Source organism: Microplitis demolitor, chromosome 4, assembly GCF_026212275.2.
Source record: "Microplitis demolitor isolate Queensland-Clemson2020A chromosome 4, iyMicDemo2.1a, whole genome shotgun sequence".
In the NCBI taxonomy this organism is placed as follows: Eukaryota; Metazoa; Arthropoda; class Insecta; order Hymenoptera; family Braconidae; genus Microplitis; species Microplitis demolitor.
In genome coordinates, this window is record NC_068548.1 from 861,777 (window position 1) to 886,117 (window position 24,341).

At 32.7% G+C, this 24,341-nt stretch overlaps 6 protein-coding genes across 7 annotated transcripts; 3 read left to right on the top strand and 3 right to left on the bottom strand.

Annotated features, from left to right (window-relative positions):
- Nucleotides 1–86: 86 nt before the first annotated feature.
- On the top strand, nt 87–2,770 carry LOC103574624 (putative leucine-rich repeat-containing protein DDB_G0290503). Its single transcript, XM_008554112.3, has 2 exons — nt 87–261; nt 752–2,770. Exons 1-2 carry the CDS (start codon nt 211–213, stop codon nt 2,651–2,653), a joined length of 1,953 nt encoding a protein of 650 aa, XP_008552334.3. The 5' UTR covers nt 87–210; the 3' UTR covers nt 2,654–2,770.
- LOC103574625 (STAGA complex 65 subunit gamma) lies at nt 2,729–5,162 on the bottom strand. Its single transcript, XM_008554113.2, has 7 exons — nt 4,863–5,162; nt 4,604–4,667; nt 4,444–4,535; nt 3,895–4,108; nt 3,664–3,821; nt 3,420–3,584; nt 2,729–2,838 (listed from the first exon to the last, which is right to left on the bottom strand). Exons 1-7 carry the CDS (start codon nt 5,057–5,059, stop codon nt 2,766–2,768), a joined length of 963 nt encoding a protein of 320 aa, XP_008552335.1. The 5' UTR covers nt 5,060–5,162; the 3' UTR covers nt 2,729–2,765.
- LOC106693162 (MIT domain-containing protein 1-like) lies at nt 5,088–7,066 on the top strand. The gene is made up of 5 exons (XM_014439548.2): nt 5,088–5,172; nt 5,521–5,736; nt 6,012–6,250; nt 6,369–6,568; nt 6,791–7,066. Exons 2-5 carry the CDS (start codon nt 5,616–5,618, stop codon nt 6,942–6,944), a joined length of 714 nt encoding a protein of 237 aa, XP_014295034.1. The 5' UTR covers nt 5,088–5,172; nt 5,521–5,615; the 3' UTR covers nt 6,945–7,066.
- Nucleotides 7,067–7,190: 124 nt separating this feature from the next.
- LOC103574623 (protein inscuteable homolog) lies at nt 7,191–14,523 on the bottom strand. The gene is made up of 4 exons (XM_008554109.3): nt 11,704–14,523; nt 9,030–9,485; nt 8,766–8,970; nt 7,191–8,386 (listed from the first exon to the last, which is right to left on the bottom strand). Exons 1-4 carry the CDS (start codon nt 12,294–12,296, stop codon nt 7,436–7,438), a joined length of 2,205 nt encoding a protein of 734 aa, XP_008552331.1. The 5' UTR covers nt 12,297–14,523; the 3' UTR covers nt 7,191–7,435.
- A 2,064-nt stretch (nt 14,524–16,587) lies between these two features.
- LOC103574620 (T-complex protein 1 subunit beta) lies at nt 16,588–21,042 on the top strand. Its single transcript, XM_008554106.3, has 4 exons — nt 16,588–16,767; nt 17,000–17,309; nt 18,304–19,040; nt 19,703–21,042. Exons 1-4 carry the CDS (start codon nt 16,765–16,767, stop codon nt 20,255–20,257), a joined length of 1,605 nt encoding a protein of 534 aa, XP_008552328.1. The 5' UTR covers nt 16,588–16,764; the 3' UTR covers nt 20,258–21,042.
- LOC103574621 (NADH-cytochrome b5 reductase 2) lies at nt 20,971–23,677 on the bottom strand. 2 transcript variants are annotated; one of them, XM_014439546.2, is made up of 4 exons: nt 23,624–23,677; nt 22,542–22,859; nt 22,285–22,476; nt 20,971–21,422 (listed from the first exon to the last, which is right to left on the bottom strand). In XM_014439546.2, the coding sequence occupies exons 1-4, from the start codon at nt 23,633–23,635 to the stop codon at nt 21,039–21,041; spliced, it is 906 nt and encodes a 301-aa protein (XP_014295032.1). In that variant the 5' UTR covers nt 23,636–23,677; the 3' UTR covers nt 20,971–21,038. The 2 variants fall into 2 exon arrangements, with proteins under 2 accessions (XP_014295032.1, XP_014295033.1); XM_014439547.2 differs by lacking the exon at nt 23,624–23,677 and adding an exon at nt 23,054–23,554.
- Nucleotides 23,678–24,341: the final 664 nt, after the last annotated feature.

A 24,341-nucleotide genomic window follows, 5' to 3' on the forward strand; every position in this document is an offset into this window, starting at 1 on the left:
TTTTTTGTTCGATTAATTGAAACAAAATTATTTTTTTTTTTATATTTATACACTAGGAATTTTATCTTTCGATAAAATAGAGCATGAACAAAAAAACACATTAAAGTATATAAGAACGCGGCAGCGATTAATTATTTAGTTTAAAAAAAAATAGCAAAGGAGCGGAAATTAATCATAAATAATTACAAAAGTTATTTTTTTTTTTACAAAATGATTTTGTATTTTTTTTGTGTTTTTTTACTGGAGGCGAGGCAGACTGAGGTAATTTTTTTTTTTTAATTAATTGGAATTTTTGTTTGAAAATTGAGAAAATTTGAATTTTTTTCAATCTGGTTATTAATTATGCAAAATAATAAACAAACGGCTAGAGATATGAAAAAAATGTATGGAACCTTTTTTGTAGTATATTAAATTCCCTACAAAAAAGTATTCTTACAATTTTTATGTATCTCTAATAATTTACCTGTGATTTCAATTTTGAAGTCACCAAATAAAATATACCTTTATAAGAACCTTTGTTTTTAACTTTAAATCTAAATTCTGGTTAAAATATTAGATTTATGAAAAAAATATATCAGACACTTTTTGTAGAAAATTTAATTTCCTATAAAAATGTTCATTACCATTTTTCCATAACTTCAATATTTGATCAGTTATTGCCTATTTCAAGTTACAAGAACTGAAAACTCTTTAACCTAAAAATTAAATCGATCAAAATTTCGAATTCGATTAATCGTTTTATGTTTAATAGGCTACAGGAATTCTCACCGAAGATGTACGGCCAGAATTTCCTAAATTGTCATTTCCAATACCTATGGAACCTTCAAATTACATCGAAAATCCATTGGACGCAACTTTCGAGTACCTAATTCCAAAAGTTGGTGGCGACTATGACGAGTTATCGAATGAAATAATCGATTTCGATAGGGAATATTCAGAAAACGATTATCATGACTTCGAATCTGACGGTGAATCGATTAATAAACCCATTAATAATTTTCATAATCTGATTAATCCTACCTATGGTCACATTAATCCAATTAATCCCATCGTTAATTCCATTTATTCTCTGAGTCGATTAAATCAAACCATTAATCCTATTAATGATGTTAATGAACCAATTAATCAGTCAAAAAACTCTATTAATTCTACTATTGAACCCAAAAACCTTATTAATCCAATTAACAAGCCCATTAATCATATTAATGAACCTATTAATCATAATCTTTTTTATAAATCCATTAATCTTGTTAATGGAATTAATTTTCCCATTAATGCGCCTGAAAATCTTATTAATCAACCTAATAATCATATTAATGAACATACAAATCCTATTAATTCTATTAATGAACCCATTAATGCGATTAATAGACGCATTAATCTTAATAATGAACCCATTAATCCTGTTAATGAAACCGTTAATCCTATTAATCAACCTCGTGAATCCATTAATGTGGTTAATGAACGCATTAATCTCAATAATGAACCCATTAATGCGATTAATGGATGCATTAGTCTTAATAATGAACCCATTAATCCTATTAATGGAACCATAAATCCTATTAATCAACCTCATGAATCCATTAATCCTATTAATAATTCTATTAATAAAAAAAATTCATTTAATTTGAGAAAAGAAACTTCTGTCATACAAATAGAATTAACGTTAATTAATGACACCATTAAATTAATAACAATAGGATCACCTGATCCTCTACCACAATTAACTGATATACAATTAAAACAATTAATTGATGACTTACGTCATAATTTGACAGATTATAAATTTACTAAAGTGATTAATGTCATTAATTCTACTAAAGAATCTAAGCTTCGCGATATGATTAATAGAATTATGAGTCCTATACCTGTGTTCGATAATTCGATATATCGAATTAATGAACCGATTAATCGAATTAATGATCAAGTTATTAATGTCCACTTTAATTTAACGTTAACCGATGGGGTAATCAAATTAATAACAGTTACATCATCTGATTTGTCGATACGATTAACTGGTGAGCAAATTGAACAACTGATTAATGAGTTGCGTAAATTTTTAATGGATACTAAACCGATAGAAGTGATTAATGCGAACAGTAGCGACAGATATTTTAAGTCTGAGGAAGTCATTAATTTATTTAATCGATTAATCCTTCCTAGACCATCGATTAATCATCATCATGTTGAATCTCACTCAGTTGCGATTAATCGAGTGATTAATGGAGTTAATAATGAGATTAATGGAAAAATTAGGGATCCGCGACCTGCAGAATTTGATTACCCGATGGCTCGGTTAATTACTCAACATAAATTTATTAAGGATCAACTGATTAATGGCATTAATAAATCATTAATGAGAAGTAAACGCGATGCCATGGCTGTAAATTTAACGCAATTTGATGAAACTGCGATGGAAGAATTGATTAATCGAAAAATAAAAAAACACGAACAACGTAAGGTATCAATTGATATGAATAGAATTCTTATGTTTAATGATGAAGGCGAATTAATCATCAGAGAATCAGTTATGAGAAAATTGGGATTAAATGATAATAAAAAAAAATATACTGACCTTAATGAGCTGTTTGAGGACTATCTTAAAAAACAAGATGGCGGAGATGGTGAAGATGAAGACGCAGATGATTTTTAGAGTAATTAATCTTATTAATTAGATGGATTTTTGTGGTTTGGAAATGGGATACTATACAGTTTAAATTTGCACATATGTAGAATAAGAATTTATTTCAAATAAACTTTCATAACTATTTTTTTTGTTTTTTATTTATATGCTGCACTGTATCTGTGTCATCTTCTTCAGCCTCTAAGTTATTAAGCCTGAAAAGAAATAATACTCTAGTTAATTATAAATTTTTTTTTTACAGGGATTTTTGTAGAGCAAAATAAAGTTGATTTTCAGAAAGCTGACTAAATTTCCCGTAGTCTGAGTACCCACAACCCCATGTTTTGTTTCAATGCCCGTTAATTCGATAATTAATCATCATTAATGACTTTTCAATATCCAAACTAAATATGTCGATGTGGGTACTCAATCTTCAGGAAATTAACTCACTAAGTCTATGGTATCATTAATTTTGAAAAAAAAATTAATTTCTAAAATGAAATTTCTATTTTTCAAATTTCTTGATTTGTCTACTCTAGATCCTAACTACCGGGCAAATTACCTACAGAATGAGTACTCACAACCCCATATTTCTGTCTTATTTTCCTTTAAACAATTAACAATTAACAAATCCGCCATTAATCATTGAAATACCTACACTACCAAATATATCGATGTGGGTACTCATTCAACTCGCCATGACCTCCTCTATACCCACCTCCCTTCAATTTTTCTTTCCGAGTCATTTCAAAAAAAATACCCGACATATCAATAGAAAGAAAAAATTCAAACTTACTCATCCTGTTCCAAACTATGTAGCATCTGGAACCCAGCGTCCAAACTCGGCGGGAAACCTATTTCCGGGTCAAGTAACTGAAGAGTAGGCACGTCTTTGTATGCGTTAACGAAATTATCCAAGTCATCGAACTGCAGTTTGTTAACGACTTCATCCAGTTCCATTCTAAAATGTCAATTAATTATTTATTAATAAATAAGTCTATTAACTAATACTATGAATGATTAATTGTTAATTAACTCACTTTGCAGCACTACTTAGTTCCAATTGTTGCTTACAAACCATCACCTCAACAGTTTTTTTCATCTTAGCCTCATATTTTATTACGTAATTCTGATAATAATTATGAATATCCGCAACACTTCCAATCCCTGCCTCCACGAGGATTCTCTCCACGGGATCCTGAAAATATTCCATCAAAACTATTCGTTATTAACCAGATTAATGATCATTAATCATGATTAATGGCACTTACGGGAAAGCCAGTGTTGGGTTGCTCGCACGCGTATTTAAATGTCAGTGTAATTTTACGTAGTAAATTGTCTGCTATGTCGACTAATGTCTCGATTGCTGTGTCTGAAGACTGCTCGTAGCCCATATGAGCAATTAATACGCAGACCGCGTGCTTCAAAAGGCTGCGACATGTTGCCGATTGCAAATTGCACGTAATTGCTTTCTTGATAGGGCGCCTTTAAGATTTTAAATTATTAATTGCGGCTGAACTATGGGGTTGGGAGAAAAGTAACAGAGGAACTTTTTGTAGGAAATTTGATGGGCTACAAAATTGGTCCTTATGATTTTCTTGATATTTTTGATAAGTAAGCTGATATTTTGATTTTTAATTTGAGGAGATGAAATTGCGGTGATGGTTTTTTTTTTCGTTACTTTGAATTAGAATTTTATGAGAATTATTGAAGTTACGTAAAAAAGTGTAAGGACCTTTTTTGTAGAGAATTAAATTTCCTACAAAAAAGGTCCTTATCTTCAAATCCCTAAACCTGTAAACTTCAGAAATATTACTTACTTTTCCCTTGGCGGTAAAAATTTGAAAGGATTTTTTGGTTCCTTCAATTCTACGTCGACAGTCGAGACTCCTCGTACAATTAATCCATTGTTCTAAAATTAATTAATTAATATACTAATTACATAATTAAATAATTAATTAATTAATTAATTATACTTACAATTGATAATTTCTGTCTGTGTAACTGCACAGTATTCAGTACAAGTGAATTTTCCATTGGCAGCCTGGAAAATTAAAAAATTTTTTTTTTTTTTTATTAAAATACAAAATATTTTGCTGTGAAAATCAGTCAGAAATTTTTTTAATGACTGGTGGGAATTTATAAAATTTTTAATAACAACCGGGAATTTTAAAATTAAAAAAAAAAAATTACCGCCAATTATTTAAAAGTTTAAATAAAAAATAAAAAATGAACATACTGAATAAATTGCGGCGGTTGTTCCGTTTGATAATTATTTAAATTATCATTTGAATAATTGCAGTCATCCAAAACTTGCCGCCAAATATTTTCAATAATATCCGGTGTTATTATTTCTTGCTTATGATTTTCCCGTGTTGGTAATTCACCCCACAGTATTGTTGTACCTGATCCATTATTATTTTTACTCGATTTCATTTTAATCAATTAATTTATTTATATATTTATTATTCAAACACGACACTAATTACAAATAATTAAATTTTGTAATTTTATTTTTTTTATTTTATTTAAATTTTTATTCAAATTTGGTAAGTTTTTAAAAATTATTATCATTAGTATTATTATTATTATTATTATTATTATTATTATTATTATTATTATTATTATTATTATTATTATTATTATTATTAGTAAATAATAAAATAATTGATATATTTTTAAAATTATATATATATTATTATTATATTTTGTTTTGTTGATTTACGTAAACACTAGAGGTTAGAAGTTCACTAACTACTGCGCTGCCTAGTGCCTGCAGCCATTTTTTTAAATTTAGTTGCGTGCGCATTTAAAATTCCGCGCGAAAATTTAAAAATTCAAATTTTTTTTTTCTTTAATTGAATTTTTAAATATCCCGCAAATTTTTATTCTTTCAGCCTCTATGTTTTATCTGCTGTTTTTAAAAAGAGGATTCATTTAAAATGTTCAAATAAATAAATAAATGAATTAGTGAAAATAAAAAAAAAAAAATATGGAAACTGCGGCGATAAAAATATTGACACGTGCTGTTGATATGGACAAGAAAGAACAGTATACGCTGGCACTAATATTATATCAAGAAGGTCTACAAGTTTTACTCAACACAATTAAAGGTTAATTTTTATCAAAATTCTGTAATTTAATTTTTTAAAAAATTTACAATTATTAATGATAGTAAAGTTAACAGACAATGATTTTCGAATTTTTTTTTAACAATTAAATATAAAAAAATTCAAAAAATGCACGTGTAGAAAATTAAAAAATCTATAAGTGCAATTTTTCAAAATATTTTTTTTTTTAATGCATCGTTTTTTTTTTAAATCCAAAAGTTAGTAGTCAGGTAACTCCAGTATCATATTTTTAAAAAGTTAATATCATATTTTTTTAGAAGTAACTGATGCAAAAAAAAAAGATCACTTACGACTGAAAGCCAAAGATTATTTGGACCGCGCGGAAAAATTGAAAGAAATAATTGAAGAAAAAAAAGCACTTGGGCAGTATCGGGAACAGACGAAAATCGAAGCTGGTGCTACTGGTTATGATTACGACAGTTTATTTGGTAGATTTTTAGATAATAATGTGGTTTGGATACATGTTGAAGATCCTTACATACGAGCTTATCATCAGGTTAGTTATTATTATATATTTTTAATTTATTCTAATGTACTAGATAATCCTAGACGAATCCTAGACAAATCCCAGAGAAATTTTCTGAAATATTTAAATTAAACTTTTTTTTTTCTAGTGTTTAAATTTAGTGCGATTATGTGAATTAGCTGTCCGTAAATGTCCATCTTTAAGTAAAATAATTTTAACAACAACCCAAGATCCAGAAGATCCAAAAAATCAAATTTCACGACTACAGGAATTGAAAGTCAGCTTGCAACAGTCGAATATCAAAATGGACATAAACTTCTCTGAAACTCTTCATGATCGACAAATAACGTAACTATAAACATTTTTAAACCCCCCCCCCCCCCCAAAAAAAAACATGCCCATTTTATAGACAATTGAATTCTCTAAAAAATATTCCTCACAATTTTCATCGTATCTCCAAAAACAAACCCGCAATTCCCTTGCAAACATACTTTCTACTGGCCCATATTCCCCCTCTGAATTTCCCATGTGTCTACTGGACCACAAGCTGACCCATTTTGAATTTTCTAGCCTCAGCAACGGCTGGGTTATAAAAATCGGACGAGGCCTCGATTACTTCAAAGCACCCGATGGCAAATTCAGCCTCGGCGCCTGTGATTTGGTCCTTCGAGCCACTTTAGAAACTACCGTAGACATCTTCCACAAGAACGATATCAAAAACTGACCCCTGGAATCCCTAGATAATCAACTTACCCAGTCCTCCATCGACTTTATTTACAAAATTTTGTGAAAAAAAAATTAATTTACTTTTTTTAATTTATTTTATTTAAAAATTTCCGAGCACAATATATATTTTTAACTACAAATATATGTTCATATACTTAATATATCTAAATATGAGCCTGCATTGGCCTATTTACCCCTCCCATATCACACAAGTCCCCCACCATGCCCCAGCCTCAGAAATTGACATTTGGTCCTTCGAGCCACTGGAAAATCTACTGTAGGCATTTTCCACAAGGACAAAATTAAAAATCGACCAACGGGATCTCGAGAAAGTCAACTTCTTAAGGCCCTCATTAATTTTTTTTTAAATTTGGACACAAAAAAAATTAATTATCGTATTTTTATTTATTTTATTTAAAATTCTTATATTTTATGGCACAATATACATTTTATATTATAAATATATAAATATATGTCTATATATGAAAATTATTCAACAGAGTAATCACAAGCCTTAGCGTCATCGATACACTTAGTAGCTTTTTTACACGCGATTCTCAAACTGTTGGTATATCGGACCAGCCCGCCATCTTGTTGATGGTCGTCCATTTTGTTGAATTTCGGAAGACAGTCGTCGCCTCCGACTGCTACTACTTGCTTGGCGATTTCAGGATCCACGCAGAGCCTCATTAAGGCGGTGGCAGCAGTGACCGTGAGCCTGTGGTACGCGTCCTCGAGTCCAGGTGGCGCCATGCGTAAGAAGCAGACGAGGGCAACGGAAGCTCTGGCTTTGGCGAGATGTTTCCTGGCCTTTGGATGCCGGGCTAGTTTATTTATCAACATGGCGACTTGTTCCATGAGCCAGATAGAGGGCGCTTTCTTTTTTACGCACTTCAGAAGTCGGCGGATACTTTCGTGAGTTAAAATGGCGTCGACAAAGGCGGGAGAGTCACTGAGGTTGTTTAGTGCGGCTGCGCAGAGGAGTAATGTTTGGGCGCAGGCGCAGGACTCGGCGAGATAGATGAGCGTGAGGGTCAGTGGGGCTGCGAAGGGCTCGAAGTGTCGAAGGCCCAAGGCGTCGATCCAGGGGGCGGTCACTTGAACTATGAGAGCCGTGGCCTCGATTTTCTCGCGCTCGGGAGTCGAGGGTGAGGTCAAAAGGTCCACGAGGATTTCGGGGCCTCCTTCTTTGATGAAGTGGTCGATCGCTAGAGGGCAGCAGCACACGCTGGCGAGGGCTCGAAGGCTTGAGGCTCGAAGTTCGGAGGATAAACGACTAGCGGAGACCAGTGAGGTCAGAAGGGCTCGAACGCCAGAACAACGTGCGATTGAGTTCCCGGCTCGAGAACCCGCGAGTCCTAGGGCAGTCAGAGCAGCAAGGGCCCCACGCGCAGCAGATCCTGATTCTCGGGGAGCTTCTTCTAGACCTCGTACTACTCGCTGCAATAAAAAATTTTAATTTCATTAAGATTATTTTCTTGGCATGTGGGTACTCATTCCACGTAGAATTTTATAACAAACCCAAAAATGCGATTTTTTCGTAAAAACAAGAATTTGAATTTTTTTTTGAAAATTTATTTTTTATCATACCCTAGTCATGTGGGTACTCATTCCACCCGAAATCACAACAGGATCCCAATAATTAAGTCAAAGTTTTAAAAAATCAAAAAACCAAAATTTTGAATTTTTTTTAAAAATTAAAATTTTGAAATTTTTTTTTTTTTTTTTTTCAAATCATGACTAGTATTTTCGTGTTCCCCATGAAATTTCTCGTAAAACGAGTACCCACAACCCTGGTGTCCTTCAAAAATTTCCTTACCTCGATATAAAAATCCAATCGCGTGTCCAGAGTGTGATTGACCATATTCTTCAAAGACTCTAACTGATTTAAGATAGTCCTGATACTTCCGTCGTGGATTCTTCGTGGCGGAGGGGCGCCTAATTCAGACAAAATAGAAAAAGCCTCCTCTTCAATACTTCTAAGCCAATCGCGTTCGTCTCTAGCTTCCGCTTGCCCGATTTTTCTGTAAAGTAATTCAAATTATTTTCTAGGAAAATTTAAAAAAATTTTTCGAAAACTTACCTGATTACTTCCTGGACATGTCGATTGAACCCCTCAGCCCTCACGAGCAATTCGGTCGCCGCTGAAGTCGCCGCAGTCGTTAAAAGTTTCAAATCTCTTGTCTGCGCATCCTCAGTATGCAAATTACGCCTGGGTAAAGCTTTGCTCTGCAGCGTGATGTAGCATTCGTTGTCTACGTCTTGCACCAGGTCTTGGAGCCAGACTTGGACCGACGAACTACTGGACTGCGCGATAAATTGCCAAGGAGTTTTTGATCCCGATGTGAATTTCGATTTCGTTTCTTGTGACCCAGAGGACTTTGATGACTCGTTGGACATCCGCGTGTACCAGGGACCGTTGAAACATGGCGTCGAGTCACGGGATGCTGAGCTCGCGTCGTCTTCCGGTGGCTCAACTTCGTAGAGAAAATCTCCTAGACATTCTTGGGATGACCCGGGAGAGTCTGGAAGCTCGATTCTGAAAATAATTTTAGTTTAGTAACTTTGAATTCAAAATTACTGCCAAAGTTATGGAGATATAAAAAAATGTCATAAGACTTTTTTGTAGGAAATTAAATTCTCTAAAAAAAAGGTCTGATATAAATTTTTTGTATCTCTGATAGTTTAGTAGGAATTCTAATTCAAAGATAGTTTCAAATTTTTTTAGGAAGGATTGAATTTTTTTTTTGAGTTTAAATTTTAAATAGTGGGTTAAATATCAGAGATATGAAGAAAATGTATGAATACTTTTTTGTAGGAAATTTAATTCTCTACAAAAAAGATATGATACAATTTTTCGCTATCTTTACTTCTTCAGCGTCAAATTCGTCTTAAAGATAAAAAATATTTATCTCAATAAAAATTTCGAAAAAAAAAATATTTCATTTATTCAATTTTCCATAAAAAAAAAAATAAGAATAATAAATACTGCCCCACGACTATTCTAAGAAACGAGGAAAACGAGCTGAATAATAATTTAATGTAAAGTAAATTTTCAATACAAGTAGAATTGAAAAAAATTTAATTTCCGGTTCATTTTACCCCGAAACCTGAATATATATATATACACACACATATATATATATATATATGAAATCAAATATGCTTTAAAATGAGTATCAACACGACATACTTATTCATATATTTATATATACTCATAAATATAAGTATATATATACATATATATTTTTTTATATTAAATATATCATGTGGGTACTCATTTTAAAGGGCGTAGAATTCCTCATCTATAAATATATATCAACATATATATTTATATACATATATTTATATATTTTCGCATAAACAAAAATTTTTTTTTCTCTAATAAATTCTCCCACCTGTCACCACTTTTTACTGTCCCCCAAAATCACTTTTCCATTTTTTTCAAATTTTTTCTTCGATTCCGCGAAACCGCGAATTATAAAAAATGTTAATTATTTGAATTAAAATAAGAAAAATAAAATTATTACCGTGTAACGACCATTCTAAGAAAGGAGGAAAATAAACTGAATAATAATCTAGTGAGTAATCAGTATATATATTTTGTATATTTGATATAAAAATGAATCTCAGCTCAAACATCTGCAGATGACTAACCACGTGTCTTAGTCATTAGCTTTCATTCTTTGTATATTGTTCACCTTTACCCGCGCTATGTACTCTATATACACTGTACACTCATAAACACATTACACATTACATATATATACATATACATATATATAGAGTGAAATAAATGACAAGAAACTCCTTGAGCGCATGAGCTCCTGATAAAACTTGGATGCTATTTTACAATAATTTTTTTTCTCGATGATAAAATAAATAAATTTAACTAGAGATTATATATTTGACTGATAATAAAGAAGAGCTGTTAGTAACTGAACACTTTTACAAGACAATATTACAGTAGTATTTAAGATCGACGCGATAGAATAAATTTTAATGAATAAAATCACGTAGAGAAGCGACGGCTTGAATTCAAATTCAATTTTATTATATTTTTGTTTGTCTATTTTTAACGTTGTCTTGTTGATTCAATTATCAGATAAAGGTGCTTTGGATAAAAAATTTTTTTATAGAGGTAAAATGGCCCGCGAGCTGGGAGTTAATTTTGACGTACGAGATTTTTGTTTAGTTAATTTTAATTTATGGGTAAACTGTTGGAGATAGGGGAAAAATGATAAGGACCATTTTTGTAGGGAATTGAATTCTGGACAAAAAAGGTCCTTGGAAATTTTACCGTAACTCTGATAGTTCGGCTAATAATTTGAGAAAATGTAAATTTTTGTGAAAATTTGGGGTTTTGACATTTGGTTCGTGACCCATTTTACCCCAGGCTGTTAAAAAATATGTAAACGTATAGGAAATTTCATGCGCTTTCAAATGAGTACCCACATGATATATTTTTTCATATTTATATATATTTATAAATATAAATATATATATTTTTTAAATAATAAATATATCAAGTGGGTACTCATTTTACAGGGCATTGAATTCTTAATTTAGAAATATATATATCGATGACATAATCTAAATGTATATAAAATATAATTATCTCATATATTTGTCTGACTCATCCGTTTGTCAATGAAAGACATTTATTTTTATCTGATTAAATTTTTCTTCTGGTTGAAGTCTCATTTATATATTTATCTTCAATACATACATTTATATATACATAAATATATACAAACCTCTTAGCGCAGTCGGTTGAGTCACAGAATTCGTCAAAGTCCTTTGAGTCCTTGATGTAAGTTAAATTCCTCTGGGTTTCAATATTTTCCGATTTCGGAGTCGAAGTGTGACTCGGTTTCATCCAGAATAAATTTTTGTTGACTACCTTCCCATCGCGCTTTTTTCTTCGCTTCCTGCGCCGACGGCTGGTGTCCAAATTTCCCGACTTGGAATTCTCCGAGTCCGAGAAACCGGAGTCGAGGCTCCCGTGGCCTTGGTCGGGGCTGAGAACTCTCGCGAGTTGCGCGTTTTCTATTTCCGGGACCATTAAGGAGTGGCCATTTTCTTCAAGCAAATCATCTTGGGCCTTATCGGTGACAAAACACGCAGTTATGTTGCAATTACTGTCCACCTGACCACCGGCAGTGAAACTGTTCTCGCTTATTTTGTCAGTGTCCGTGTCACTGTCGCGCCCGAAATTGCAGTAGGAAGCATCTTCATGCTCAATTTGCCTTTCCAGGCTGGATTTACAAATCAGCGGAGCGTTATCGAGATCATGACGAGCCATTTGGTTCCAAAAAACCTTACTCTGCATCCTTTTGAAACCCGACATCTTTTCCCAATTTTCAAATTTTACACCTTTTTTTAAACGTGACTTAAAATTTATCACTTCCAACACTTGAATATACTTTTCCAATGTATTTCGACCTCAGGAACACGATTTCGATAGTTACAACTCTTAATTATGCACTCAGATTCCAAAAATTCAAGCCAAAGTCAAATTTCGGTCGCTTTCTTAGGAACCCTTCTGAAAACGGATTCTAGATTTTACGAATCCCAACACTTGACTACACTTTTCCAATGTATTTTGACCTCAGGAACACGATTTCGATAGTTACAATTCTTAATTATGCACTCAGATTCCAAAAATTCAAGCCAAAGTCAAATTTCGGTCGCTTTCTTAGGAACCCTTCTGAAAACGGATTCTAGATTTTACGAATCCCAACACTTGACTGCACTTTTCCAATGTATTTTGACCTCAGGAACACGATTTCGATAGTTACAATTCTTAATTATGCACTCAGATTCCAAAAATTCAAGCCAAAGTCAAATTTCGGTCGCTTTCTTAGGAACCCTTCTGAAAACGGATTCTAGATTTTACGAATCCCAACACTTGACTGCACTTTTCCAATGTATTTCGACCTCAGGAACACGATTCCGGCCTCCTTAATTCAAAATTATGCACCCAAGGCCCAGAAAATGGGTCCGAAATCAAATTTCTTTACACCCTTCTGAAAACGAATCTCAAAATTTCCGAATCCCAGCATCTAAATGCACTTTTCCACCGTATTTCAACCCGCGGAACACGAAAATGGCGGCCCCGTGACAAAAAAACTAACACCCAGCCCAGAAAATGGCCCCAAATTCAAATTTCTTCAACTTTTGCGCTTTTTTCAGAACCAAATCGCAATTTTTCACTTTCTGGCCCACTTTTTAGTCCCGTATGCCCAAAATCCTGTCTCTCGTGGTCCCAAGCGTCCGACCGATGGTTTCCCGCCTCAAGAACTGAAGCCAAGTACTTTCTTACCCTCGTATTCGAATTCCATCGGGCACCCTGCCGGCTATTGTTCGCTTGAGGTAACACATGGGGCCTTAGATCAGTTGTGCATCAGAGTGTGACGTCGCGTGGGTCCGTATCATCCGCACGCGTATACCGAGGGCCTTATGTCACTTTTTTCCAGTCGGAATCCTTCCGTCTGCAATCGCCCGAGCAAAGAAACTGACTAACGGACTAGAATTCAAATGGAGAATTTTATTCTGACATTGCGATGAGCAATTCACGTTCACTTATGACTAATTCGGCATATATATTTATATTTCCGCTGACTGTTCCTTCAGAGCGATCGTAAAGTCGCGACTGTGAATCCAACCGACAATGTCGGTTATGGAAATCACTCGTTTTACAAAAGATGACACTGAATACTGGGGTAGCGAGTTATGTTTGAATATAACTGACGATCAGTATTAAGCGCATGTGCGATTATCGAACCCGCCCATTGGCTCAAAGGCACAAGAGTTAGAAGTTTATTTTTGAATACAAAACCAGGTGCAGTTGTCCCCTATCGGACGACCCATGTGGGTTCAACTAACGTATGGGGGGTGAAATCCTTCGTGCTGTCTACTAGAGCGTACGGGTGTCGGCACGTGGCTAAAACCATCTGCTTTAATCATTACATTAAATTTTTTTACATAAAATCTATTTTTCAAATTTTATTACTCAGTTTCTAAATTCCAATGCTGATAACTCAACAACTATTAGATTTAGGTCATAAGACCACTGGACCTTTTTTGTAGGAAATTAAATTATCTACAAAATTGTCTCTTATCACTTTTCCGTTATCTTTGATAGTTTCCCCAGAATTTGAATTTTAAACTCTGGCTGCTGAAAATGGCACTTTAATGGGACATTTATGTTTAAATTTAATTTACAGGCGAACTATCAAACTTATGGTAAAAATGGACAGAATCAATTTTGTAGAGAATTTTATTCTCTACAAAAAAGGTATCAGTGAAATTTTCTGGAAATTTGATATTTTAGAAGATAGAGGGGTTTTAAATGATGGTTCTAAATCGGAGCGGTTATTGAAGTGCGAAATTTTTCTATCGATCGACTAGAGTTATATATATATATATATATACGTAGTTATATATGTAGGTATATATACATATATGTGTAGATATTTGTCAAAGGGATATTATAGAAAAAGTCGCGTATGTTTGTGTACATGTGGGTCATTTAAACGTAACGGTTTTGCTGCAGCTGTTCGTTGCGCTATTATACACTCTCCTTTTATTTCATATATTACATATATACCTAAACAATAACATCTAGAGAATTTAAAAATTTGTTTATAGATATAAAATATAAATCATCAAACTATTCGCTTCGCTATTGCAATAAATTTTATATAGAAAGGAATTGATTAAGACTTTCTATAAAAAAAAAAATTCGCTTGCAAAAAAATGTCTAGATTTTTTCTGGAGCCTCTAGAGCCGTAGATTTTCTCCAATTAGAAATAACTCGACAAGAAAAACGTTTTTTGTTAATTTCTAGCTCGAAGTATCGTATTAGAGTCCCGCGAAAAAATGGCCCGAGATTTTTTTCTTGAAAAAAGTTTTTATAAAATTATGAACAAGTTTTTTTTATATTTTAGAGGAATGTAAGTCTGTATTTGAATGACAGGAGAGACAAAAATAAAATTTTGTACAAAATTGATGTAAAAAAAAAAAAATTTTTGCTCGAGAATTTCATTAAATTTCAGCAGTAGTTGGTATTATTTTTTAAGTTTATGGACATCTGTATCGCATTGCAATTTATTATCTGAACCTGACGGACTACAAATGTAGCTTTCACAGCAATCACTATCGAACTCGCACTGAAAATAAAAAAAAATATATATATACATATATAAATAATAGTATAATAATAAATTATCTGAAGTTAAAAGACAGTTGACAATTTTTGGTTTTTTTTTTTAATAAGTAAATTATGAAAAAAAAAAAAATAAAAAAAAAATGCACATGTAGGAAATTGAAAAAACTATATGTGCAATTTTTTTTTATATATTTTTTTTTATAATTTATTGTTGTAAAAGAATTTTGAAAATTATTAGAAGTCGGCTACTTTCAGTACCATAGTAATGATCCTGAGACGATTACAAATTTTTGGATTTTTTTTACCAAGTAAATTATGTGAAAAAAAAAAAATAAAAAAAATGCACATGTAGAAAATTAAAAAAACTATACATGCAATTTTTTTTTATATTTTTTTTTTTATAATTTGTCTTTGTAAAAAAATTTTGAAAATTATTAGATGTCAGCCGTATTAGGAAATTGTTATATTTTACTTACACGTCTTCCTCGTTCAATGCAAGCTTCTGTTGCAACAAAGCCAAATACCGCGATTATGACAAAGATAAGAAAAATTTTCGACATTTTAGATGATTTCGATCTATAAATAGTAAATTACACCAATAGAGAAAAAAGTAAGAAATTAAAAAAAAAATTGATAATATTACCAGTATATAATTTATATAAAAATTACTTACCCAATAAATATAGAAGTTGTAGTTGGGTCAATTAAGTGGATGTTAAATTAATAATTGTCGGTATTTAATTAAAGTCAATGTCTATTAAATTTTACGTGAGCCAATCACATTGCTCATTGACGAGAACAAAGACCGCGAAGGAAAGGGGACATAGATAACAATAAAGGATGATAATAAATTTTTTAAAAATTAAATACTACGGTGCTCGACCCGTTTTGCCCCATAAGTACTTAAGATAAGTGTAATTTAATTTAAAAATAAGTTTTATTATTCTGATACTGAGCTCAGCTGACGTTTGATAATTTTTTGATTTTTTTTAAAATTATAAATTATCATAAAAAAAATATTTTAAAAAATTGCACTTGTAGTTTTTTCAATTTCCTACATGTGCATTTTTATTTTTTTTTTTTTTTTTGTAATTCATTTGGTTGATTTACGAATGATTATTTTTAAAATCTTCATTAAAAAAAAGTGTGTGAATGTATCTGACAGATGAATTTTAAATTATTAATAAATGTAGTAAATAATTTAAAAAATTAAATTTTAAAAAAATGGGCATTTAGAAAATTCCAAAATTAATAAGTGCATTTTTTAAAAATATTTTTTTTTTAATTATTTACTCTATTATTTATAATTATTTATAATTTTAAATTTCACTATTAATTTTTAGGATTTCAAATTTCCCGCGTAATTCAAATTTCCTTCCCTGGCATTTCTTGTCTTCTCTTTACCATCCGCGGTTTGTAAAAATAAAAAAAAATACTTTCAGTGCATCTCCAATCATCGACGAAAAATCCTAACCACTAAAAATATCATCGTCGCTCATAAATTCATAAAAATAGACAAAACTTTACGCCATAACTTTTACAAACTCCATTACCTTTTAAGACTCGATTTCTGTCTCGTGTTTAAAAAAAAATATATATAATAATTATCAAGATATATATAAATATATATTAATTATTTATCACAATGGTAAGTAAAATTAATATTTTTAATTAATTATTATTTTTTTTTTTTTTAAATTCAGTCGCAGAAAATTTGTTTTTTTTTGACGGCCGGTTAAAAATCACATGATGCTGAAATAAATAATAATTATTTTAGTATAATTAATTAATTAATTTGTTGAATTTTTTTTTTTAAATTAAATTTTTTTTTTTCAAAATTAAAATTAAAGTTGAGGTTAATTTTGAAATAAAAATTTTAGGTCTCGTTAAATCCGGTGAGAATTTTGAAAAATGAAGCGGAAGAGGAGAAGGGAGAAATTGCGAGGATGAGCATGTTCGCTGGGGCGACGGTGATTGGAGATTTGCTGAAGTCTACCCTGGGTCCCAAGGGAATGGACAAAATTCTGGTGTCTTCTGGAAGAAACAGCGACCAGGTCCAGGTTACTAATGACGGAGCGACGATTTTGAGGAGCATTGGTGTCGACAACCCCGCGGCGAAGATTCTGGTTGATATGTCCAGGGTTCAGGATGATGAGGTCGGGGATGGAACGACCTCGGTCACGGTTTTGGGTGAGTTTCCGGTGATGGTTTTATTTATGACACTGAATGGAGAGGAGATCGATAACTTGGATTTTTTTTTAAATGATAAATTTTTGAAAAAAAAAAAAATTGAAATAATTGCACTTGTAGTTTTTTTAATTTTCTACATGTGCATTTTTTTAGTTTTTTATTTTTTTTTTAATTTAAATAGTTAAAAAAAAAAAGAAAATTGATGATTGTCTGTTGGCTTTAGAATCGCGCGGTCGGATTTTTTTTGGCGAGGGATTTTGGGAAAAATATTGGAGATAGAGGAAAATGTTTGAGATAAAAAATTTAGAGCTTGAAATTCTCTACAAGAAGTATATCAGTCATTTTTATTGTAGAATCAGTATTTTGGCTGAAAACTGAGTTTTTTTAACTTTTTTTCAAAATTTTGAATTCTGGTAAAATAATTCGTAGGAAATCTTCTGAAAAATTTAAAATATCTCAGAAAATATTACAGATACGGTAAAAATACCTTAGAGCAAATTTGTAGATCTCAAAATTCCCAACAAAAATTTCCTCTTCCACTTTTTTGTAAAACCAAAATTTCACTTCCAAATAAAATTTCAAAATTCCCCATCTACATCAATCCCTCAAAATTATTTCTATTTTTAAAAATATCTCACAAACTATCATAGATATCGTAAAAATACCCCAGAGCAAATTTGTAGCTCTCAAAATACCCCACAAAAATTTCCTCTTCCATTTTTTTGTAAAATCAAAATTTGACCTCTAAATAAAATTAAAAAATTCCCCATCTATAAAATTCCCTTAACATTTTTTCTATAATTCAAAATATCTCACAAACTATCATAGATATCATAAAAATACCCCAGAGAAAATTTGTAGCTCTCAAAATTCCCCACAAAAAAGTTCCTCTTAACTTTTTCTCTACACCCTAAACTTTCTCCGTAATTTAAATTTTTTCCCACGAAAAGAAAAATAATTAAATTCAAAATAATAAAAATATTTTTTTTTTTAGCTTCGGAACTGCTCAAACAGGCAGAGAAATTAATTGAGCAGCGAATCCACCCGCAGATAATAATCACTGGCTGGCGTTTAGCGACTCAGATAGCACGAGAAGCTCTTCAGCTCGCCGCGATCGACAACAGCGCAGACTTCGCGAAATTCCGCGAAGATTTGATGAACATCGCGCGAACTACTTTGTCTTCAAAAATTCTTGCGCAGCACAAAGAACACTTTGCTAAGCTCGCGGTCGACGCAGTTCTCCGTCTCAAAGGCAGCGGCAACTTGTCCGCAATCCAGATCATTAAGAAACGGGGCGCGACTCTCGCGAACTCATTTTTGGACGAAGGATTTCTTTTGGACAAAACTCCAGGAGTTCATCAGCCCCGAAGAATCCAGGGCGCGAAAATACTGATCGCTAACACTCCCATGGACACCGACAAGATCAAAGTCTTTGGGTCCAAAGTCAGAGTCGACTCTCTGGCGAAGATCGCGGAGCTCGAAGTCGCGGAGAAGGAAAAGATGAAGGACAAGGTCGACAAAATTTTGAAACACGGTTGCAATGTTTTCATTAACCGTCAGCTTATTTACAATTACCCGGAGCAATTGTTTGCTGACGCGGGTGTGATGGCTATCGAGCATGCGGACTTTGATGGAATTGAAAGACTGGCTTTGGTTACTGGAGGAGAAATTGTCAGTACTTTTGATCATCCTGAGATGGTTAAACTGGGAAAATGTGAACTGATTGAGGAGGTGAGTCATTGGCACTGTTATTTATCTTGTTTAGGAAAAGTAAATAGATGATTTTGTAACTTGGAGATGGGGGGACATTTTTAATTGCAAAACGACTAGGATACTTGAGTCCCTGATGTGATTGCGCGTTAAATGAGTACCCACAATGATATATTACGACAAAGTCCTTGGTATATATTTTAATTGTGTATAAGACACTAATTATGTTTTTTTACGAGCTAATTATTTTTCATTAAAAAATCACTGGGATTTATGAAAAGTTTAGAAAATTTCCCGTGGAATGAGTACCCACATCGATATCCGGTAAAATCCTCCGTTTATTTTATTGTTAATCATTTTTTTTTAATTAATCATTAATATTTTTTTTTCTTTTTCAAACATATCGATGTGGGTACTCAAACTACCGGAAATTACCTCAAGAATTCACTAGTACCATAAAAAATTCCATAAAATTAACTTTACAATCTCTCACTTTAATTACATGTGACCATTTTACCCATAAAAAATTTTATTATCAAAACATATCGATGTGGGTACTTAAACTAACGGAAATTTTCTCACAAATTGACTGGAACCTTCAAAAAAAATTTCATTTAATATCAATTCCCAATTAACTACAATTTTAATTTTCAAGTCTCATATTTTAAAAAATTACATTGCAGGTTATGATCGGCGAGGACACACTCCTCCGTTTCTCCGGAGTTCCTCTAGGAGAAGCTTGCACAGTAGTGATTCGTGGTGCAACCCAACAAATTCTTGACGAGGCCGAGCGTTCTCTCCACGACGCCCTCTGTGTCTTGACCTCAACAGTCCGGGAGTCTCGTATCGTCTACGGCGGAGGTTGCAGCGAAATGTTGATGGCCGTAGCTGTGATGAAAGCAGCTGCCAACACTCCTGGCAAGGAAGCAGTCGCCATGGAAGCCTTCGCCAGGGCACTTCAACTGATCCCCACTTACATTTCTGACAACGCTGGGTACGACTCCGCTCAGCTGATCAACGAACTTCGTGCCGCCCACAACTCCGGTGCCACTTCTATGGGTCTTGATATGGAGAACGGCAAGATCGGATGCATGAAAGCACTCGGCATTACCGAGTCCTGGGCCGTTAAACGTCAAGTTCTTCTCAGTGCTGCAGAAGCTGCAGAAATGATTTTGCGCGTCGATGAAATTCTTCGTTCCGCTCCGCGCAAGCGCGTCCAAGACCGTGGCCACTGTTAGATTTTACTCACTTTTTTTTTTTCACATACCACACACATTTTTTACACTCGCGGCATTTAAATCTTCTCCAAGAGCCACTCCGGAAGTCCTCTAAAAATTTCACGTCTTAACTTTCATTAGAACCAGCGGGAAAAATTCAAATCCGCGGCTCGACCGCCAAACTCTGCCTTGGCGGTCGCGCCATAAATTAATTTCTATATCTCAGCTTGTAATTAAAATTAAGAGCTCAAATTTTTTGAAGACTTCCTGGGGAGGCTCCAGAAGAGTCCTAGAGCCAGCGGGATTCAAATCTTTAATAATTGATCATATTTATAATTATAATTGTATAATTTTAAGGTTAATTCATGAGTTTGATGATTAATTGGTTATTAATAAGGCAATTAAGGTCTAATTTTTTTAGCTCGTGAGTAAAGAAGACTCCAAAGACCCCTAGGAAGGTCTCCGCAAAATTTTGTTAATTAATTTTAATTAGCGGCAGCGGGAGAGTTAATTAATTGCAGACACCACCGCTAGGAAACAATTCTGGCGGTCGGCGCGCGAACAAATTTTTTTTTTTTGAATTCTGATTAAAATTAAGGAAGGAAATTTTGCAAGGACTTCCTGGGAGGTCCTTAGAAGGATCCTGGATGATGATAATTATAAATGATTGACAGTTGTCTTATTAACGGCCGGGTAATTAAATTAAAAGAAAATTTCACGCTAACAAAAAATAATTCATGCTTACATAAAAAAATGTTATTACATATTTTTTACATAATTAATAATAAAAAATGATTATAAATTAATATATGTAGCGTAATTTTTGATCGTAACCCAACTTGTCGAGATTCGGAGTGCAGGCGAAATTGATCATGGCCGGAGGGCCGCAGACTAGAACGATTGTGTCGTCTGCGGGGGGATACATGTGGGTTTTTATCATCTCGGCATTGATGTAACCAGTCGAGTACTTCCAGTCGTCGCTGCTGGAGTCGATGGTATACCAGCGTGTGAATTTATCTGGATGATTTTTGAGCACTTGCTCCAATTCATCGCGCAGCAAAATGTCTTTTTCCGTTTGATTTGCGAACAAGAGTGAAACTTTGGTCGAGTCCGAAGGATCCTTCGTGATGGCGCGTATCAACTGGAGCATTGGAGCTATTCCAGAACCTCCAGCAATCATTACAACCTTTAATAAAAATATTTTTATTAGTCAACGGAGCAACTGATTCCGTGGATTTATTTTTAAAAACACTCGAGTTTAAATTACGCGGGAAAGGATTGAGATAAACGAACGTTTGAGGAGCTCATTGGAAAGGAAATTTAATTTACTACAATTTTGAATTCTTTGTTAAATCTCGTAGGACCAACGGTTTTTTAGTTTCACCATTTTAAAGACCAAGTCAAGAGTTCGGAGCAAGAAAATTCCCGCGGGCTCATTTTCCGGGCGTTGGGAGACTGCAGCTCGATAACTACTGACTCTACGGATTTTTTTATGAGGATAAAAGTTATAGAGAATGCAATCAGCTTTCTAATGACCGCCACTGAGTCTAATTATCTATGACAGCTACCGAACTATCGATACTTTTATAAAATTCGTAATAAAAAATAGCGATAATTTTGTGAGATAACTTTGGATTCATTTTGCGGCCAGAGAATTCACGTGAGCTCAAAAGTCAATCAGACCTTTTTTATAGAGAATTTAATTCTGAATAAAAAAGGTCCTGAACCATTTTATCGTAGGTCTAGTTTTTCAGACGCAAATGCAAGTTTAAGTGTAAAAATATAAACTACCGAATAAATGAGCCCTTAAACAAATTTTTTGATCCGCAAATGGAATTTCTGGCGCTCCTATAAAAGATAAGAGAAAAACGGTCATAAGCAATTTTGTAGGAAATTTAATTCTGCACAAGTTTATCTATGTCCACTTTAGCCGTATCTTTGATAGATTCCCCAGAAAACCAATTGGAGCATCAGAAACTTGAATTTGTCCGGAATCAGTTCAATTTTGACATTTAAATAATAAAATAATTAATAATAATTCTAATTACCTTGTTGACGGTGTGAAAATCTAATGTTGGATCAGTTCTAGATTTTTTGATCGCAAAATTACCGTTGCCTCGATAAAATAATCTCCCAACTGGTCCATGAAAGTCAATTTCGTCCCCGAGTTTCATGTTCTCTATATACTGGGTCAACTTACCCCCTTCTGGGAACTTCGGATGCACATTCTTGAAGTAAACCTGCGAAAAATCAGCAAATTAACCACCCGCATGAATATAAATAAATAAAAGAATAAAATCCGAACCTTGATGACCAAATCTACGAACCCGCGGTCGTCGTCGCTGGAAACTGGAGTGTAAGAGTGCGAAACTGACTCCCCGTTTATTACTGCAGTCAACTTGACATGCTGGCCAATGGGGAGCCCGAGCACGTGCTGATCAGTCGGTAGCCCGAATCTGAACCTCCTGGTGTCGTGACTTATTATTTCCTTTTCAATCAATGGCAGTTTGTATTTTTTTGACGGATCCTCCAGCAAAATTTGCGCCTTTTTTTTCTTACGAATCAAATAATGTATCGTTACTCCTATTATTATCGTGCTCACAGCTCCTACAACTGCCAATGTCTAGAAAAAAAAATTTAATTAAATTATTTATCAAGTTTACGAAATGTAAATATTTATATAACTCGATATATTTCGATATAAATATATCGATGTGACCAGGCAAAGTATCAGTAATTATCTCATGAATTTTCTCATACCCTCACAAGTCCTAAAATTACAAATTAAATAAAATTTCTCTTTATTTGAAAACTGACCATTTTACCCGTTTATCAATTTTTTATCAAAACATATCGATGTGGGTACTCAAACTAATGGAAATTATCTCACAAATTCACTAGTACCATCAAAAATTCCATAAAATTAACTTTCCAATCTCTCACTTTAATTACAAGTGACCATTTTACCCATGAACAATTTTTTTCTCAAAACATATCGATGTGGGTACTCAAACTACCGGAAATTATCTCAATAATTCTCCAGTACCGTCAAAAATTCCATAAAATTAATTATTTGCTATTCACTTTAATTAAAAACTGACCATTTTACCCATAAATAATTTTTTTACCAAAACATATCGATGTGGGTACTCAAACAAACGGAAATCGTCTCACAAATTCACCCATACAATCAAAAAAAATTTATTCCCCAAAAATTCTATTCTATCTTCAATTTTTTGAATTTTTCCATTTTTTTCTTTTCAAGTTTAACCTTTGAATTCACTTTTATTATCAATTATGCTCCAATTATTAATACAAAATACTCTATCACTATTCTTAGTACCCACAAAAAACTTTTATTGACAAAACAAAATTTTCAAAAATTACCTGAGTCCTCATTTTACAAAATAATTTTTTTTTTTTTTTTTTTTTCTATGATTTACTAGAGCAAGTACGCAATAGATAAATTAATAATAACTTATACAACTGATTCATATATCGTCATTACTCAGTATTTTTATGATTATCTCCAAGGTCTCCATTCACTTTACAGGAAAAGTTTTATTTCATGATTAAAAAAATTTTTTTTTCTTCGAAATGTTTATCTTGAGATTAAGAACGAGGTCTCTTACCCAAGGAAAGTTTTTTTTTTAATTAATATCAATAAAAAAAAATTCAAATTTTCAAAAATAATACAAATAATTTCTACTGATTACTTTCAATTGAAAATTTCAGCTCAGCAATCAATTTTTCAATAAAATACATAGATACCTTTTTTGTAGAGAATTTTGTCCTCTACAAGTTTAGTCCTTATCATTTTTATCATATCTTTGATAGTTAACCCGCAATTTAAGTTCAAAGCTCGAGAAATCATCAGAATTTTTTCTCCTGAAGAAAAAAAAAATTACCTGAGCTTTTAAAATTGAATTTACAGCAGAATTATCTGGTTTTTATCAAAATTGATAAAGAAATTTTTTGTAGAGAATTTAATGAGCTACAAATTCAGTCCTTATCATTTTTCTCATATCTCTAATATTTATCCCGCAATTTGAATTTTAAAGTCCAAAAACTTCTAATACTTAGTCGTCTAGCTTAATCGATTAAT

What these genes read in the sequence shown, in the direction of transcription:
- LOC103574625 (XM_008554113.2), bottom strand. Translation starts at nt 5,059, where the DNA reads ATGAAATCGAGTAAAAATAATAATGGATCAGGTACAACAATACTGTGG. An exon ending in AACCCAACACTGGCTTTCCC is followed by an intron (nt 3,822 to 3,894) that starts GTAAGTGCCATT and finishes GAATATTTTCAG; the next exon opens with GATCCCGTGGAGAGAATCCT. An exon ending in GAACTAAGTAGTGCTGCAAA is followed by an intron (nt 3,585 to 3,663) that starts GTGAGTTAATTA and finishes TTGACATTTTAG; the next exon opens with AATGGAACTGGATGAAGTCG.
- LOC106693162 (XM_014439548.2), top strand. Translation starts at nt 5,616, where the DNA reads ATGGAAACTGCGGCGATAAAAATATTGACACGTGCTGTTGATATGGAC. An exon ending in TTTACTCAACACAATTAAAG is followed by an intron (nt 5,737 to 6,011) that starts GTTAATTTTTAT and finishes ATATTTTTTTAG; the next exon opens with AAGTAACTGATGCAAAAAAA. An exon ending in CTTCATGATCGACAAATAAC is followed by an intron (nt 6,569 to 6,790) that starts GTAACTATAAAC and finishes TGAATTTTCTAG; the next exon opens with CCTCAGCAACGGCTGGGTTA.
- LOC103574624 (XM_008554112.3), top strand. Translation starts at nt 211, where the DNA reads ATGATTTTGTATTTTTTTTGTGTTTTTTTACTGGAGGCGAGGCAGACT. An exon ending in TGGAGGCGAGGCAGACTGAG is followed by an intron (nt 262 to 751) that starts GTAATTTTTTTT and finishes TATGTTTAATAG; the next exon opens with GCTACAGGAATTCTCACCGA.
- LOC103574621 (XM_014439546.2), bottom strand. An exon ending in TCGTAGATTTGGTCATCAAG is followed by an intron (nt 22,477 to 22,541) that starts GTTCGGATTTTA and finishes GATTTTTCGCAG; the next exon opens with GTTTACTTCAAGAATGTGCA. An exon ending in ATTTTCACACCGTCAACAAG is followed by an intron (nt 21,423 to 22,284) that starts GTAATTAGAATT and finishes TTTTTATTAAAG; the next exon opens with GTTGTAATGATTGCTGGAGG.
- LOC103574623 (XM_008554109.3), bottom strand. Translation starts at nt 12,296, where the DNA reads ATGTCGGGTTTCAAAAGGATGCAGAGTAAGGTTTTTTGGAACCAAATG. An exon ending in CATGTCCAGGAAGTAATCAG is followed by an intron (nt 8,971 to 9,029) that starts GTAAGTTTTCGA and finishes ATTACTTTACAG; the next exon opens with AAAAATCGGGCAAGCGGAAG. An exon ending in GATTGGATTTTTATATCGAG is followed by an intron (nt 8,387 to 8,765) that starts GTAAGGAAATTT and finishes TTTTTATTGCAG; the next exon opens with CGAGTAGTACGAGGTCTAGA.
- LOC103574620 (XM_008554106.3), top strand. An exon ending in GACCTCGGTCACGGTTTTGG is followed by an intron (nt 17,310 to 18,303) that starts GTGAGTTTCCGG and finishes TTTTTTTTTTAG; the next exon opens with CTTCGGAACTGCTCAAACAG. An exon ending in AATGTGAACTGATTGAGGAG is followed by an intron (nt 19,041 to 19,702) that starts GTGAGTCATTGG and finishes ATTACATTGCAG; the next exon opens with GTTATGATCGGCGAGGACAC.